We start from the raw sequence: 13614 nt of genomic DNA, 5'->3' as shown, positions 1-13614 counted from the left end.
AGTTCAAGTCACTTCTCTCCACCAGCAGCTGCCATATCAAATATACAGGTCCTCGAAAACCCTGATACACCGTCATTCTCAAGAGAACAACCAGATCGCCAATCAACGACCATTGAGCACACGACACAAAGTTCTAACCCGGCAACACATCTTGCAGTGCCTCCAGCAGCGTACCTCACGAGTGGAAACCATGACAGTTGACACAAGACCTGACCGGTCGAACGTCACTATGGATGAGGCCGTCACCGGCTTGCTTCCTTCAGAAATATTGACGAAAACATGAGCAATTTCGCGTCTCAGTGTTTTGGTATAGAATCAGGAGAAGGGGTGGGATTATGAGTGACTCAATCTTCATTGGTTTCAGGACAGGATGTACCATTGGGGCCTGTCGACATATCTTGCTGTACTTCCATAGATCATGATTGACCATAGTACGGCGGACCAGAGCCTCGAGCAGGCAGTTCTTTGAGTGGGATGAGTTTCCAATACAGCTAGAGCAAGATATTAACTCCTCATTTCGTCTCAGACACGGCACGCGAGATGATCCATCCATGTCTCTATAGATTGACACTGGGAAGTGCGAGTGGCAGGCTGGGAATCAATTGATAATTGCTAATTGATGTTGTGATGCCGCAGGCGGAGCCCCTAGACTTTCTCCTAATCTTGGCAGCCTTGCGGTGAGTGGAGACTTCCCACGCAGACGCTTTGACTTTGGCTAGAGTACGGATCACACCTCACCTTTTTAATTCTGTGCATACTGTTTATCCGAATGTCAATTTCACTTCCCACATGTCGGGGCCCGCATCGACCTTTTCGCATCTGCTACTCCCATCCGCCTATGTGGGTAGTACCGACACGAAGAACCAGATCGCACGCCTCCCGATTCCGCGTGGGCCGCCAGCCTCCTTGTCCTCATAGGTAGGTGCCTGGTACTTGTGATGATGTTGGACTTGGTCAGCGTCTGAACTCCACCGTTACCCAGTGCAGTTCTTTCTGCCTCCGTACCTTCACCTTAAGGCACCAGCTGTGAGCTCAACAGCTTGTGAACCTCGTTGATATGGATTGAACCCGTTAACGGGCTGATCCCCGTAGACAGTAAAGACTACCTACCGACGGAAGAGAAATAGCCGGGAAGGTGTTCATCTAGCAACTATTGTGTCAAGTACAATGTACATTTGTCAGCTGGCCTGCAAAGTCTGCCCTGATCGACCAGAAATCTCTAACCATTACAATCAATACCATGATCGTTTTCCCTTGATCGGTTGAGATTGAAAATCTCCATCCTCATCGTTTGGCGTAACACCCGCTTCGGAACGACACATTGGCCACTGTCGCCATGGTTGTTCAAGCTTGGGTAGCAAATGCCTTGTTAGTCTCCTTATGAGATGGATTATCCTTGCTCTCCAAAACTTTGGCCTTGTCAGTGGGGTTGCTGTGTGACTCGGGTTCGACTTCAACTGGAGCCACCTTCCCGTTCTTGACTGCAGCCACTGCATCATCCTTGTCAGTACCCATTGCACCATTTTCGACACCAGCAGCAGCTCCATTTCTGGCCTCACTGTGATCGGCCGCATGTCTCCCATTTTGTCGGCGTGCCCTCCATTGCCGCTTCTTTTTCCCCTTTGCAGGATGCGCGGCCGAATTGACAGACTGAGCTTCTCTGACGGGAAGAGTGTCGTCTTTCTCAGAATTTGTGGCGTTGCCGACCGGCTTCCCCTCATGGCTTGTGTCTGATGGCAAAGCTGCAGCTTTTAGGCTGGCCGGAGACGGATCGGTTGTTCCAATATTTGGGTGCATGCTCTTGACGTCGTCAATGGGTTTGGCACCGGTGTTCTGTGGTTCTCCTTTGTTACTCTGCTGGATCTTGTCTTGAGATGGTTGTCCACTGTTTCCACTGTTGCGGTTGCGACGAGAAGCTCGACGATCTCTCTGTGCTTGGCCTAGAGCACGCCGAGCTGAAAGATGGGTTTCCCCTCTCATGTAAGCAACAGCACGTACAATAGTGTCTTTGGCCTGAATACCAGCACCAGTCAGCCATGTATTCGAAGCGTCAGAGGTGACTCGAGACTCACAATGTATTCTGCATTCATAATTTCAACCAAGTTTGTGGTGAGTGCTGCCAGCTTCATGGTGTCTTCCTCGGTGAATGTGCTACCATCCTGGATCGAGCGGACACGGTTCATCAAAGTTCGGATCTCTTTCTCGGTAGAAGTACTGAACTTGGGAATGATGTAAACCCGTGTATCTGGGGCAGTTGCGGCAGCATCTGCGGGAGGAGTAGAACTACCGTTCTGTTGGGCATTTGGTTCAGCTTTGGTAGTACTGGGACAGGTCAAGTCGTTGCCGGAAGTGCGAGCGCCTTCATGGTCAGGAATAGCCTTCTGGGTGTTGCCAGAGCTAGGCTGACCAAAACCAGGAGCAGCTTCAGGATGAGAATTTTCAGCCATGCTTTCGGTGCTGCCGTCAAGGCGTGGGCAGGTACCTGGCTGATTGAGGTTTAGTATTTTCAAAGGACTCAGTGGAAGGCTGTGCCTACAAAGGAGTCTCAAATAAGAGCGAAGCAGGTCGTAGAAAGTGAAATAGGTGTGAGGTGTTGCAGGGTGAGATAGAAATGATGGGAGGATGGTGAAGGGTAACGGGGTCAATCGTCTGATAAAGGCACGATGTGCTTTCACTGTGGGCTGCGTCTGCGTACAAGAATAAAAAAGGAAAGCACATAGGCGCCTGGGGATGGCAAGCGACAAAGGTCACGCTGGGGGCCTTTTCATGCGATACACCCACCGCAGGTGCAGGCCAAATCAGTGAGACTTGATGTAAGCACCAGTTGAGCTTATTCATAGACAATCTACCAGTGTCTTGGCTCGTGATTGCGACGAGGTCTCCCACCATCACGTTTTGCTGGCGAATGCTCTCTCCCACTGACAGTGATCAGCAGCCATAGGACCTCAATCGATTCCTGTAACGAGGGACCCGGTCTGCAAAACATGCATTCCTCATATGGCAGCGCAGCGCAGGCTCCTTGTGTCCAGTCATGACTGCTTTTCAGTTTCCTCAACAACTCTTAAACCTCCCACTATCAGCAGGCTTGTAGTGGACGTGCTCAGTTCCAGGAGTTGATGTCAGTGATGAAAGTCAGGAAGTGCTTGACATGGTGCTGGTGGAGCTCGAAGCAGAGGGGAGGACGGCGTGTTCGGCAAACTTTCCATCGGAAAAGTGATGCCGCTCAAGCTGCGGTTCTTCGGTGTGTCGGGGTCCGTGTCCCGCATCTGCTCAGAGATCCAAGCCTCCCAGAAGATATATATTCCTATTCTTCTGTATCCTATTGTCGCTGTTCCTGGTATCTTAATAGACCTCAAGTTCTCTGACCCCGGGTGCTTCTCAGCCATGGCTGGTATTCTCAAGAAACCATTCAAACTAGCGCTGATACAACTAGCATCAGGTGAGTTGTGAGTGCCAGTATTTGGACATTTGTATCGGAAAGATGCTAAAGCATTCCTAGGTGGTGACAAAGCCGCCAATCTAGCCCATGCAAGGTCCAAAGTTATCGAAGCAGCAAAAGCTGGCGCCTCCATGATAGTTCTTCCCGAATGCTTCAATTCTCCGTATGGCTGCCAATATTTCCCCAAATACGCCGAGACCGTTCTCCCGTCACCCCCTTCCAAAGAGAGATCACCTTCATGGCATATGCTATCCTCGGTCGCGGCAGAGACAAAGACATACCTCGTTGGTGGAAGCATACCGGAATTCGTACCAGAGACGAAAGAATACTTCAACACCTCATTGGTCTTTGGCCCCACGGGCAAGCTTCTGGCAACACATCGCAAGGTACACTTGTTCGATATTGACATACCTGGGAAAATCAAGTTCAAAGAAAGTGATGTTCTATCTCCGGGAAACAAGGTGACCATAATCGATCTTCCAGAGTATGGTAAGATTGGCCTCGCCATATGTTACGACGTTCGCTTCCCGGAACTTGCCACGATTGCGGCGAGAAAAGATGCTTTCATGTTTATCTATCCAGGAGCATTCAACACCACAACCGGTCCGATGCATTGGTCTTTGCAAGCTCGAGCTAGGGCGATGGACAATCAGTTTTACGTAGCTATGTGCAGTCCTGCCCGGGATCTGGAGGCATCGTACCACGCTTATGGACATTCCATGATTGTGGATCCAATCGCGGAAGTTCTGGCCGAGGCAGAGGAGCATGAAGATATTGTCTATGCCGAAATCAACGGCGCGAAGATTGAAGAGACCAGGAAAAACATTCCCATCTATACACAGAGGAGGTTTGATGTTTACCCCGACGTTAGCGCTGGAAAAGTGCGCTACGAGGATGACAGTAATGGAAGTCAGGCATAGACAGAGTCGCAGAATGGTTCCTGAACAGCAGGCTCAAGCCCCGGGCACCAGCGTGAATTCTTCATGAAAGACATGTCACCAGCACCACCAGTATGAATGTGCTAAGTCAGCCCCTTATGGGCTCTATATATAGGGGATCTCCCTACCTTCTACTGCAATCCCTCGAATAATGCAGAAAACTACGCTCGACTTACACGTCGAATAAGATCACGTCGGGGGGTCTGATCTACCTGTGCTTCCTGATGTCTTCAGCCCACAACCCTCTGAAGCCCTGGAGGACTCCAATAACGACGACTTTCAGACACACCAAGGGCTGATGTAATCAACATTTGGCACAGTCACGTGACAGAAAATCTTGGCACGTATTTCCATCTAGGGACTAGCCCACACTTTCAGAAAGTTCGGCCAGGCTGCGCCCAAATTCTTCGATTCTCGGTCCGCAGACGCTCTTCTCTCACCTCGTCCCATCACCTCGAACGGTCTCGCATATCCCTGTCCATTTGACTAGCATTACAAGTAAGTGCTGTGATCTTCTCTGCGCATTTGGTTCCATCTTGGTCCCCCCCTTGCGACAATACAAATTCTCTAACCATCCGTGTGCGATTGCAGAAGCGTCAAAATGGCCAAAGACAACCCCAAGACCCAGCCGAAGAAGACGACTTCGGCGCCTAAGAAGTCGCGCTCTGCTATCTCCGACGTCGTCGCTCGCGAGTACACCATCCACCTGCACAAGCGAGTATGTCCTCCCTAAGTTCAGACCCTGCTCCTCCCTGGTCGAGTACAAAGTGGAAAGTGAAGGGGGAGAGAAAAAAGCCCACACAAAACAGAAAGAATCAGTTTTATGAAGTCCACCCGAATGGCTTGCCTTGTTGAAAGAAAGAAAAAGAAAGAAAAAAGGATTGATTTCTTGCCGACGATGAAATCCCGTTTGTATCAATATCAAGCATTTTGGACGGAAGACTGATTTTTACACCTACACATAAAGGTCCATGGCGTCAGCTTCAAGAAGCGAGCCCCCCGCGCGATCAAGGAGATCCGCAAATTCGCCACCCTGGCAATGGTACGTGTCTCCCTTGCGCGGGCCTGCGCGGGCCTGCGCGGCCCATTGGGTCAATTTTCCTTTCGAAGCCATGCATAGCTCACACTCTTCTAAATAGGGAACCAGCGATGTCCGACTCGACCCGCAATTGAACAAGAAGGTGTGGGAATCCGGCATCAAGGGCGTGCCGTTCCGCCTGCGTGTGCGCATCAGCCGCAAGCGTAACGACGAGGAAGGCGCCAAGGAGAAGCTCTACAGCTACGTCCAGGCCGTCAATGTCAAGGAGTCGGAGGCCAAGGGCCTGCAGACCGTCGTTGTCGAAGACTCGTAAACGAACCTGCGTCAAGCTGGCACTATCGAGGCCTTGCAGACCATGAGACCTGATGGGTGAACGGCAGAGGAGATGGTGGAAGTCAAGAAAGGACCGAATGTGGTGATGGTGATTGCGTTTTCCCGATGCGGTCAATGCATGAGTTCAGCGACATGCACCTGGCATTTTCGGTGTCGGGCACCCGGAAAATGAAGGGCAACCGGGAGGCAGAGCCAAACAACTCCTGGAGTGTGTAGGCGGTCTTCGATTTGATCTCTGAAATCAAGCCCGCCCTATGCTGCAGCACAACAGCGTTCTGACAGTCTCGCGGCTCAACAGATGTTCGCGTCATCACATCGAACAATCGACGAGATCGGACGTGTAATCAATCAGTTGAAAAATTAAAAGAATTCATGACTACCTACCTACCTACATCCTAGCCTAGCCTGGCCCGGCTGGTTTCTTTCCTTCCCCCGCCTCAGCATTTTGGTCTCTTCAAGCCGCGCTTTCTGAGTGCGCGAACAGTATGAATTACTACCTTTCTGAGTGCGCAAACAGTATCAATTACTACCTTTCATTTTTCTGTTCTTTGGGTGGGTGTACTTACGCTCACCGAGAACCTAGAATGAGACAAGACAGACAGACAGGCAGCAAACAGGATAACAATAATCAATAATGCGCTGTGTCAATGTCTCTTGATTTATCATTTACTATCATTTATCAACACAAGCCAACTGAACTTTGGCAACCCCTTGATTACAATTGCTCGTGCTACTCCAAGAGGTACAGTAGCCCATCGATCCCTGGCATATCAACTCTCGCCGTTGTCGGGACTGATCTGGCTTTTCGAGGCGTGATAATTGGAGAGTCACCAGTGCAGTCATTTCCATCCCGGACGGTAAGGGCCAGTGGGAGTGCAATGACAAGGTGATCACCTTCTTGTCATACATACAGTTCAAGGTAGGCCATGGTCCCAATCGCTCAGAACCATTGGTGCTTGAAGAAGAAAGCGACTCTGTCGCGCTTTACATTGCATAGGAAAGATGGTCCACAAGCAAAACCCTAATAAACTCCTTCGCTGTGCATTGTACAGTCTGGTGCTGTGCACTCAGCAATGTGTAGAATGTGGGAATTCCCTCTGCTTCGTTGTATCCTGTCCATACCGCCTCACGATGCAGCCCAGCAAATTTTTACTTCTCAAACTCCGAAGACCGGTAGAATTTTGCAATTGTTGAAAGGAAGATTTTTTCGATCTTTTGGGAAACCATCTTTACACACTGGCCTTCTTGTTGTCCTCCAGGAACTTGGCAAGTTCTATGGCCATATCTGGAGATTTGACCTTGAAGACCCAGCGAACAAGATTGCCCTTGTAGATAAGAGCACCCCTGACAGCACCGCTCTTAGTGGAAGGAATGTTCTCGTAGGTAACGCCCTCGACAAGATGAGAGTTGATGAGGATATTGGCGTTTGGCTCCACTCGAAAGACGACCCGAGTCTTGCCTGTGGTATTGTCCTTCAGAACTCGAATCTGGCCAACACCCATCGAATTCCAATCATTAGCGGCAAGTTTGGTTCCTTCGGCCATTTCTTCGTTGACAAACATCAAAGCTTTTGATCTGCCCTCCCAAAGGCAACTCTCATTTTCTTCTCCTGCTCGTGACTCCATCAATGACGCTGCCTGTGTGTCCTCAGGCGTCTCGTCAGTCTCGTTAGTGGCAACAGACTCATTGTCAGTCGTGCCAGGCGATGTGGCACGGGACGAGCCTGCAGAACTTGTACCAGATCCACCTCCCAGGTGTGAGATGGCCCCTAGAAACCCCGGTGCCGGGATGGGGACTGGTACGCCAAACTGGAACCCGACTTGATTAGTTGTCTCGGTGTCCTTAGATGCTGTGGAGGGAGTGCCGAAAAGGGAACCGAACGGTTTTTGCGTGGATGAATCTTTCTCTCCAGGAGAGGGGGCTGTGAATTGAAATGTGGGGGCATTTTGGTTCTTCTCGCCATTTGCGAATGAGATGGGGCCGCCAGCTTTCCAGGTGTTGTCGGTACCCGGTGGAGAAGTCAGAATCGATTTGGCTAAGTTGCTATTCTTCTCCACATTGCTAGGCGTGCTTGGTCGTGAACCAAAGAGACCTTCCCCAGGAACTGGGCCTCCTTTAGTAAGTCCGCCAGCAAAGATCGAGGCACCTGGTGTTGGTGTTGATGTGGTATTTGGTGCAGTGGGAGTGAAACTGAATGTGGCAGAAGGCTTGTATGTTGACTTCGTTGCACCTGCGGCTGGCGTGAGGGGTGAAAAAGTAGGAGCCTCGGGGGTAGATTTGCCAATATGAGATCCCCAGACAGAAGGCGGAAAAGAAGAGTTCTTTGCCGGCTGCAAGACAGGGCTAGATTCGCTGCCAGAATCTTTTGTGTCTCCATTAGTGAATGCGCCGTTCTTCATCGTTGGGTTGGGTTCAATCCGTTCGAACAAGCTTTTGCCTGTATTTGAATGCTTTCTTGACCGATCCAAGGCTGCTTGGAAATCATTATCGTCACCGTCATTTTCCTCTTGGTCTTCGAGAGCCTCGTCGCCTTGGTGATCATGTTCGCCCTCTTCATCATTGTCATCGCTGCTCTCAGAACCTTCTTCATCACCTCCTTCGGCCCCATCCTTAATGGATCTGTTGGACTCGCTGTCGTCATCTTCTTCGTCGTCTCCTTGTTGAGACTGATCACCACTCGTGTCCGTAGAATTGAGTGCCGCAAAAGGATTAGGAGAAGCAGCTGTGGCAGTGAATGCTGAGAAAGCAGGTCTACTCGACTCTGGGTTCTTGGCGCCTTCGGATTTTGACCCGAAATTGAAGAGGGGTTTCGGTGGTGACTTGTTGCCAGATCCAAAAGTTGGCGTGAAGCCTGCCTTTGCAATGGCATCAATTTTTGCTCTCTTCGCCTGCATCTCTTCCTCCGCCTGTTTACGGAATGCCTCCTCATCATCTTCATCAGAATCGAAATCCTCGGCTTTTCGCTTCTCTATAAGACTTTGCTCAAATTTCTCCGCATTTTCCTTTGCCTTTTGTCCGAAGGCGTTCATGAAGTTTATGTTACCCCCAACAAGCTTTGGCACTTCGAAAGTGGGCATTTTTGGAGGGGACTTGGTAGGAGTTGTTGAGGATGCTGACGTGATAGAGTGAGTTGCTTTCAAGGAGAAGGAGTTGGTGTCCTGACCAGCTTGCTCGGAGTGACCAGCCGTGGTATTTGAGCTTGCCGCAGGGATCATCTCATTCAACTGCGCTGTCGCTTTGGTCGCTTTGGATGAACCTGCTTCCTGAACAGGATTGTTGGGAGCAGGAGAAAGCGCAAATCCTGGTCCCTGGCACGCAATGCCGGTATCAAATGAAGCAACTGTAGGTTTGGACTGTGCGGAGACCTGCTGGCTATTGTCCGAGCGTGTCCGCTTGTTCTGTACGTGCCCTTCATTATTAACATCAATGCGGTCACCTTTACGCTTTGTACCTGCAACATTTCGTGTGTACATTCCCAAGGAAGCGCCTATGCTGTCTCGCGCTGCAACATAGTGCCGGACTAGGTTGTCGAAGTCGTGTGAACGAGGATCCAAGCTTGCCAGCTTTTTTTGCAAGCCAGCATTCAAAGAATGTAGACGATAGTTGCGATCATACTCCCGAAAACGCTCGGCGTCCAGATGGCTGGGAATGAAGGGCGGTGCCTTTGTGTAGACAGGGCGTTTCACAGGCTCTGAGGCCGACAACGACTGATCAACATCACCACCCATGATCTGATCCTGATTGGTTGAGCTCGATTGGAATAGATTGGACTTTTCGCTCGAGGGCTTGCTCCTAATAAGGTTCTGCGCACTCTGAGCTTGCTGGGTCTGTGCCTGGCCTAGGCGGTCGACTGAAGAGGGGATAGACGAGGGCTGTGTAGCCGCGGCTCCCGCAGGTTTGTTGCTCGTGTCCGCAGTAGGTTTGGGAGTTGTCGAGAACAGATTCGACATATTCTGCTGGTTGCTCGCGCCATTCGTGGTATTTTTGGCGGGAGAAAACAGACCACCACTTGAGACAGGCTTGGATGCATCACCTGGCTTATCCGAGCTCGCAGACTGGTGTCCGAAAGCAAAGCCGCTGGAAGGCTTTGGTTCGGACGGCTGCGGTTCTACAGCGCGGGCCGACTGTGTCGACGGTTGATTTGTCGTGCCGAAAAACGATGGCGTCTTTGACGCTGGAGCAGACCCCGCCTCTCCGGGCTTTGATACCTGGCTCGCTCCACCAAAGCTGAACGTTGGCGTAGGTGCAGGAGCAGTTTGCGTGGCATCCGTGGCCTCTGAGGTGCTTGCTGGCTTAGTCGTGGTGCCAAAGGTGAACGTCGGTTTTGGTGCTGGCGAGGCTGCTGGCAATGTATTGGCATCAAAGGATCCGGCTGGGTTGCTCGTCGTGCTGAAGCTGAATGTAGGCTTGGATACGGGAGCGATTGGTGGGGTGCCAGCGCCAGCAAACAGGTCAGCAAAAGGATTCGTTGATGCTTCTGTAGTTGCACCAGAAGAAGAGGGCGCAGAAGACTTCGCCGGTGAGGCGCTTCGCCGCTGGGTCTCAGCTGCAGGTTGCGGGGTGGTTGCGGAGCTGCCAAACAAAGAACTCGCAGCTTTTGTCTCATCGCTCTTCGCTGCGCCAAAGGAGCTGAAGGCGTTGCTTTGGGTGGAAGCAGGTTGACTTTGTCCAAAAGGAAAAGGGTTCGACGCTGTCGAAGATCCAAAAGCGACACTAGGGGTCTGGCCACTACCAGCATTGCCAGAACCAAAGATGTTGCTACTACCCGTGGTGTTAGAGGTAGCGCCGAAACTGCTGGCAGAGGCTTGACCATGAGCAGTAGTCGAACTCTGTCCAAATGCCAGTTTCGGTGGTTCCGTTGATGATTTGGTTCCAATTGCATCCCCACCTCCGAAAGATGGAAGAGGGCTCTGGGGGACCGATGTGCTCTGACCAAACCCGAAACTTGGCGCGGAGGTTGAGGCAGCGGCAGTGCTCGTGTCCTGGCCGAAAGTGAAAGACGATGCTGGACTTTGTGGTGTAGATGCCGGCTGACCGAAACCAGTAAAGGAAGGTTGGCTTTTTGAAGGTGGTCCAAAAGGGTTGTTTAGGGGTTGTGAATCTTCTGGCTTGGAAGTTCGGCCGAACAAACCTCCACCGCTAGAACCGGTAGATTCATTCGCAGTCTGATTCAAGCCGAAAGTGAACGGGCCATTCGACTGTTTTTGTGGTGTCTGAGCGAAAGTGAAGCCTGAACCCATAGTGTTGGTAGTGTTATTTGACCCAAACGCGTTTCCAAACGCAGGCTTCTTTTGAGGCGATTCCATAGAAATGTCAGGTTGTTGTGTGTTCGGTGCATCACCGGTGCCGTTCAACGATACGAAGGGATTGGGTGTGGAGGATGGCGCGCCGAAGGTGAAGGTGCTCGACTGCGGAGGCTGGAAGTTGAAGCCAGTGTTCGTTCCAGAGGGGTCCGGAGGGAAAGACTGGCTTGCGCCAAAAGAAATGCCGCCGTTGATGTTGGAAAAGGTTTGTTGGGGGGCGTCTTTTCCAAAGGGATTCGCGCTACCGATTCCGAGGGGGGGGTTTTGCGAAGTGCGGTTCGCATTGAGCCTGCCTTTCGGCACCGCAATCCTATATTCAAGTCAATGTCGTTCTTTATAGCTGGAAAACAGTGAAACAAGGGGGTAAATAGAGATGACGACTGGACGCAGTAACAGACTGCGGGTGCCAGACCTGGATGCTTCATTCCAGGAGAACAACAAAGCGTGCGCGTAGTGAAGCAGCCACCTAGCCAAGAAAATGGTACTTACTTTCTCCTGGCAAGCTGCGCAGCTGTAGACATCTTGGGCTTCTCTTGTCCAGAATCTGAGTTGGCTACCGAACCGTGCTCCTTCGTGATGTATTCTTCCGCGCCACGTTTTGGCATGTCACTACCGGAGGCCTAGTGACGGCCGAGGGAGGGAGGGAGGGAGGCAGGGAGGTTCAGTGATCGAGGCGCGTGTATCATCGAGGCGGGCACATCGGCAGGGGTATAGGTTGTGATAATGGCGGGCCTCGACAAGAGTGAATTCGACGGCCGACGAGGGTGAATGCAAGGGCGGATGGTGATGGGATCGGCTCAGCGCTGTTGTGAACCGACTGTCGAACGCCCAAAAAGATTCGAGTCCAGCAAGCTCGGGCTTGGCATGTGCCCAAATCACGTGGCGGACACCAACGAGCGGCGGTTCTCCGCAGTCCGTACTGACACCAAGCTCGTCGACGTCGCGCTTCGGATTCAACGTTAGCCAAGGTACCGTATGTATTGTTCAGACAATAATCTTTCCCTGCAAGTCGAGATGTGGCAGATGTGGCGGATGAGCAGTCGAATGGAAAACAGTTCCGTTGGTTTGGGAGATGCCTCGTCTGGGAGGAGCAACACCCGATATTTTATTCTTCGTCTCCCGCTTTCTGTAACAACTAACTGCCTGGCTTCAACTTCACAACCTTTGTTTTCTTGTGAGACATTATCACATGAGGTTGGCCGTAGGCCAGGGGTGAATAGGGCTGAGTGACCTGCTTCAACTTACCCCCCGTGTCTAATACAAGGAGTACGCTCAACACAGGCCCAGCACATTGGAGTTTCCAGGTCTTCACGCAAAGTTGAACTTTTAGTTAAGACATGAAATCTGAAACCTTGACTGCATTTAAATACTGGGGGCCTTTGCATTCATGTTAGAGATCTCAGGCTATAAATGCAAGGCAGGATTGCTGTTGCTGAGCCCGTCAGTTATGAAGGTCTTTCTCAATCGTCTTGCCGTCTAAAACGGGAGATTAAGAGGAGGGCCTCGGGTCGACAAATCGAGCAGGCAATTCTAGCATTTCATTTATTCGAACGGGGGCGGGAAATGCTATTCCCTGATGGATGTACTCCGTAGTCCAGTTCATTTTGAGGGTACAACAACAACGGCACCCATTTAGCCTAGGTGAAACAGACGACATAAAGACGAACATGATTCCAATCACGTCCAGGCACAAAGAGATTCACGCAATGCCGGTCAGAGAGCAATTAGACTACCGGGCATGGTGGCGTAGGTTGTGCTATCGGCGAAGTAGCATCACTGGAGGTGGTTCGAGATGCAGAGCCGTTGAGGTAAGACTGGCCAATTTCACAACCAGATCACAGAAACGACCTGGGAAATATGCTGTGCAACAGAAGACAGCTGGCATATTCCTCCGAGTTCGACAGCCTAGTGCCTAGTGCCTAGTACCCAGTATCCCACACGATCTAGGTAGGTATTCACCGTCTCGGAACACGTGCCTCTCAACAATCGGCATACCACACGGCGAAAAAGGATGCCTGCATCCTAGCACGGGTAGGTGGTAGGTGGTAGGCGGGGAGGAAGGCAATTGCAGTCTCAGCTGCGGGAAAACTTCCACCAAATCCAATGCTGTACGAGTAAGCTTGATGTCACGGTAATCTCACCATTGGCCGGACGAGGCCCCCGACGAGCTGCTGAACTGTGTCTCGGCGAGCTCATTCAGGGGTCGTGCTGAGCAGGAGTGACCAGCAGCCAAGGTCGCTGCAACCGAATGGGACAAATGATACATCGAGACTCAGTATTGGGCAATGCTGGGGCAGTGGCAGGTAGTAGACGAAAAGTCAACCAGCACCCCGACAGGCGGATCTTCTGTAGGTACCTGTTTCTTGTCGTCCTTCTGCGCCTACCATGGAGCTGGGGTCTCCCCGCAGTCAATATTGTGGTTGTGAACAGTGGTATTGTTGTTGTCAGCTGGGAGGGAGGCTGTACTGCCAGCATGTCCTTTGTTTAGAATTGACAGAGGCGGGGAGCCTCGCTAAACTAAACTCACTGCTGAATCTAGCCTGAACGAGCTGCCCTCCGCCT

At 51.4% G+C, this 13614-nt stretch overlaps 4 protein-coding genes across 4 annotated transcripts; 2 read left to right on the top strand and 2 right to left on the bottom strand.

Moving 5' to 3' along the window:
- Positions 1-1344: 1344 nt before the first annotated feature.
- Positions 1345-2447, bottom strand: A1O3_04290 (uncharacterized protein; the record flags this gene model as incomplete). The annotated part of the gene is made up of 2 exons (XM_007734420.1): positions 1345-2013; positions 2073-2447. 2 exons carry the CDS (start codon positions 2445-2447, stop codon positions 1345-1347), a joined length of 1044 nt encoding a protein of 347 aa, XP_007732610.1.
- Positions 2448-3384: 937 nt separating this feature from the next.
- A1O3_04289 (nitrilase) lies at positions 3385-4359 on the top strand (the record flags this gene model as incomplete). Its single annotated transcript, XM_007734419.1, has 2 exons — positions 3385-3439; positions 3500-4359. The coding sequence occupies 2 exons, from the start codon at positions 3385-3387 to the stop codon at positions 4357-4359; spliced, it is 915 nt and encodes a 304-aa protein (XP_007732609.1).
- Positions 4360-4978: 619 nt separating this feature from the next.
- On the top strand, positions 4979-5729 carry A1O3_04288 (large subunit ribosomal protein L31e; the record flags this gene model as incomplete). The annotated part of the gene is made up of 3 exons (XM_007734418.1): positions 4979-5095; positions 5345-5419; positions 5517-5729. The coding sequence occupies 3 exons, from the start codon at positions 4979-4981 to the stop codon at positions 5727-5729; spliced, it is 405 nt and encodes a 134-aa protein (XP_007732608.1).
- A 1249-nt stretch (positions 5730-6978) lies between these two features.
- Positions 6979-11657, bottom strand: A1O3_04287 (uncharacterized protein; the record flags this gene model as incomplete). The annotated part of the gene is made up of 2 exons (XM_007734417.1): positions 6979-11362; positions 11542-11657. The coding sequence occupies 2 exons, from the start codon at positions 11655-11657 to the stop codon at positions 6979-6981; spliced, it is 4500 nt and encodes a 1499-aa protein (XP_007732607.1).
- Between the last annotated feature and the right edge of the window lie 1957 nt (positions 11658-13614).

Source organism: Capronia epimyces (assembly GCF_000585565.1).
Source record: "Capronia epimyces CBS 606.96 chromosome Unknown aczIQ-supercont1.3, whole genome shotgun sequence".
Classification (NCBI taxonomy): domain Eukaryota; kingdom Fungi; phylum Ascomycota; class Eurotiomycetes; order Chaetothyriales; family Herpotrichiellaceae; genus Capronia; species Capronia epimyces.
The sequence above is the reverse complement of the archived record's forward strand: the minus strand, read 5'-3'. Positions and strand labels throughout refer to the sequence as shown.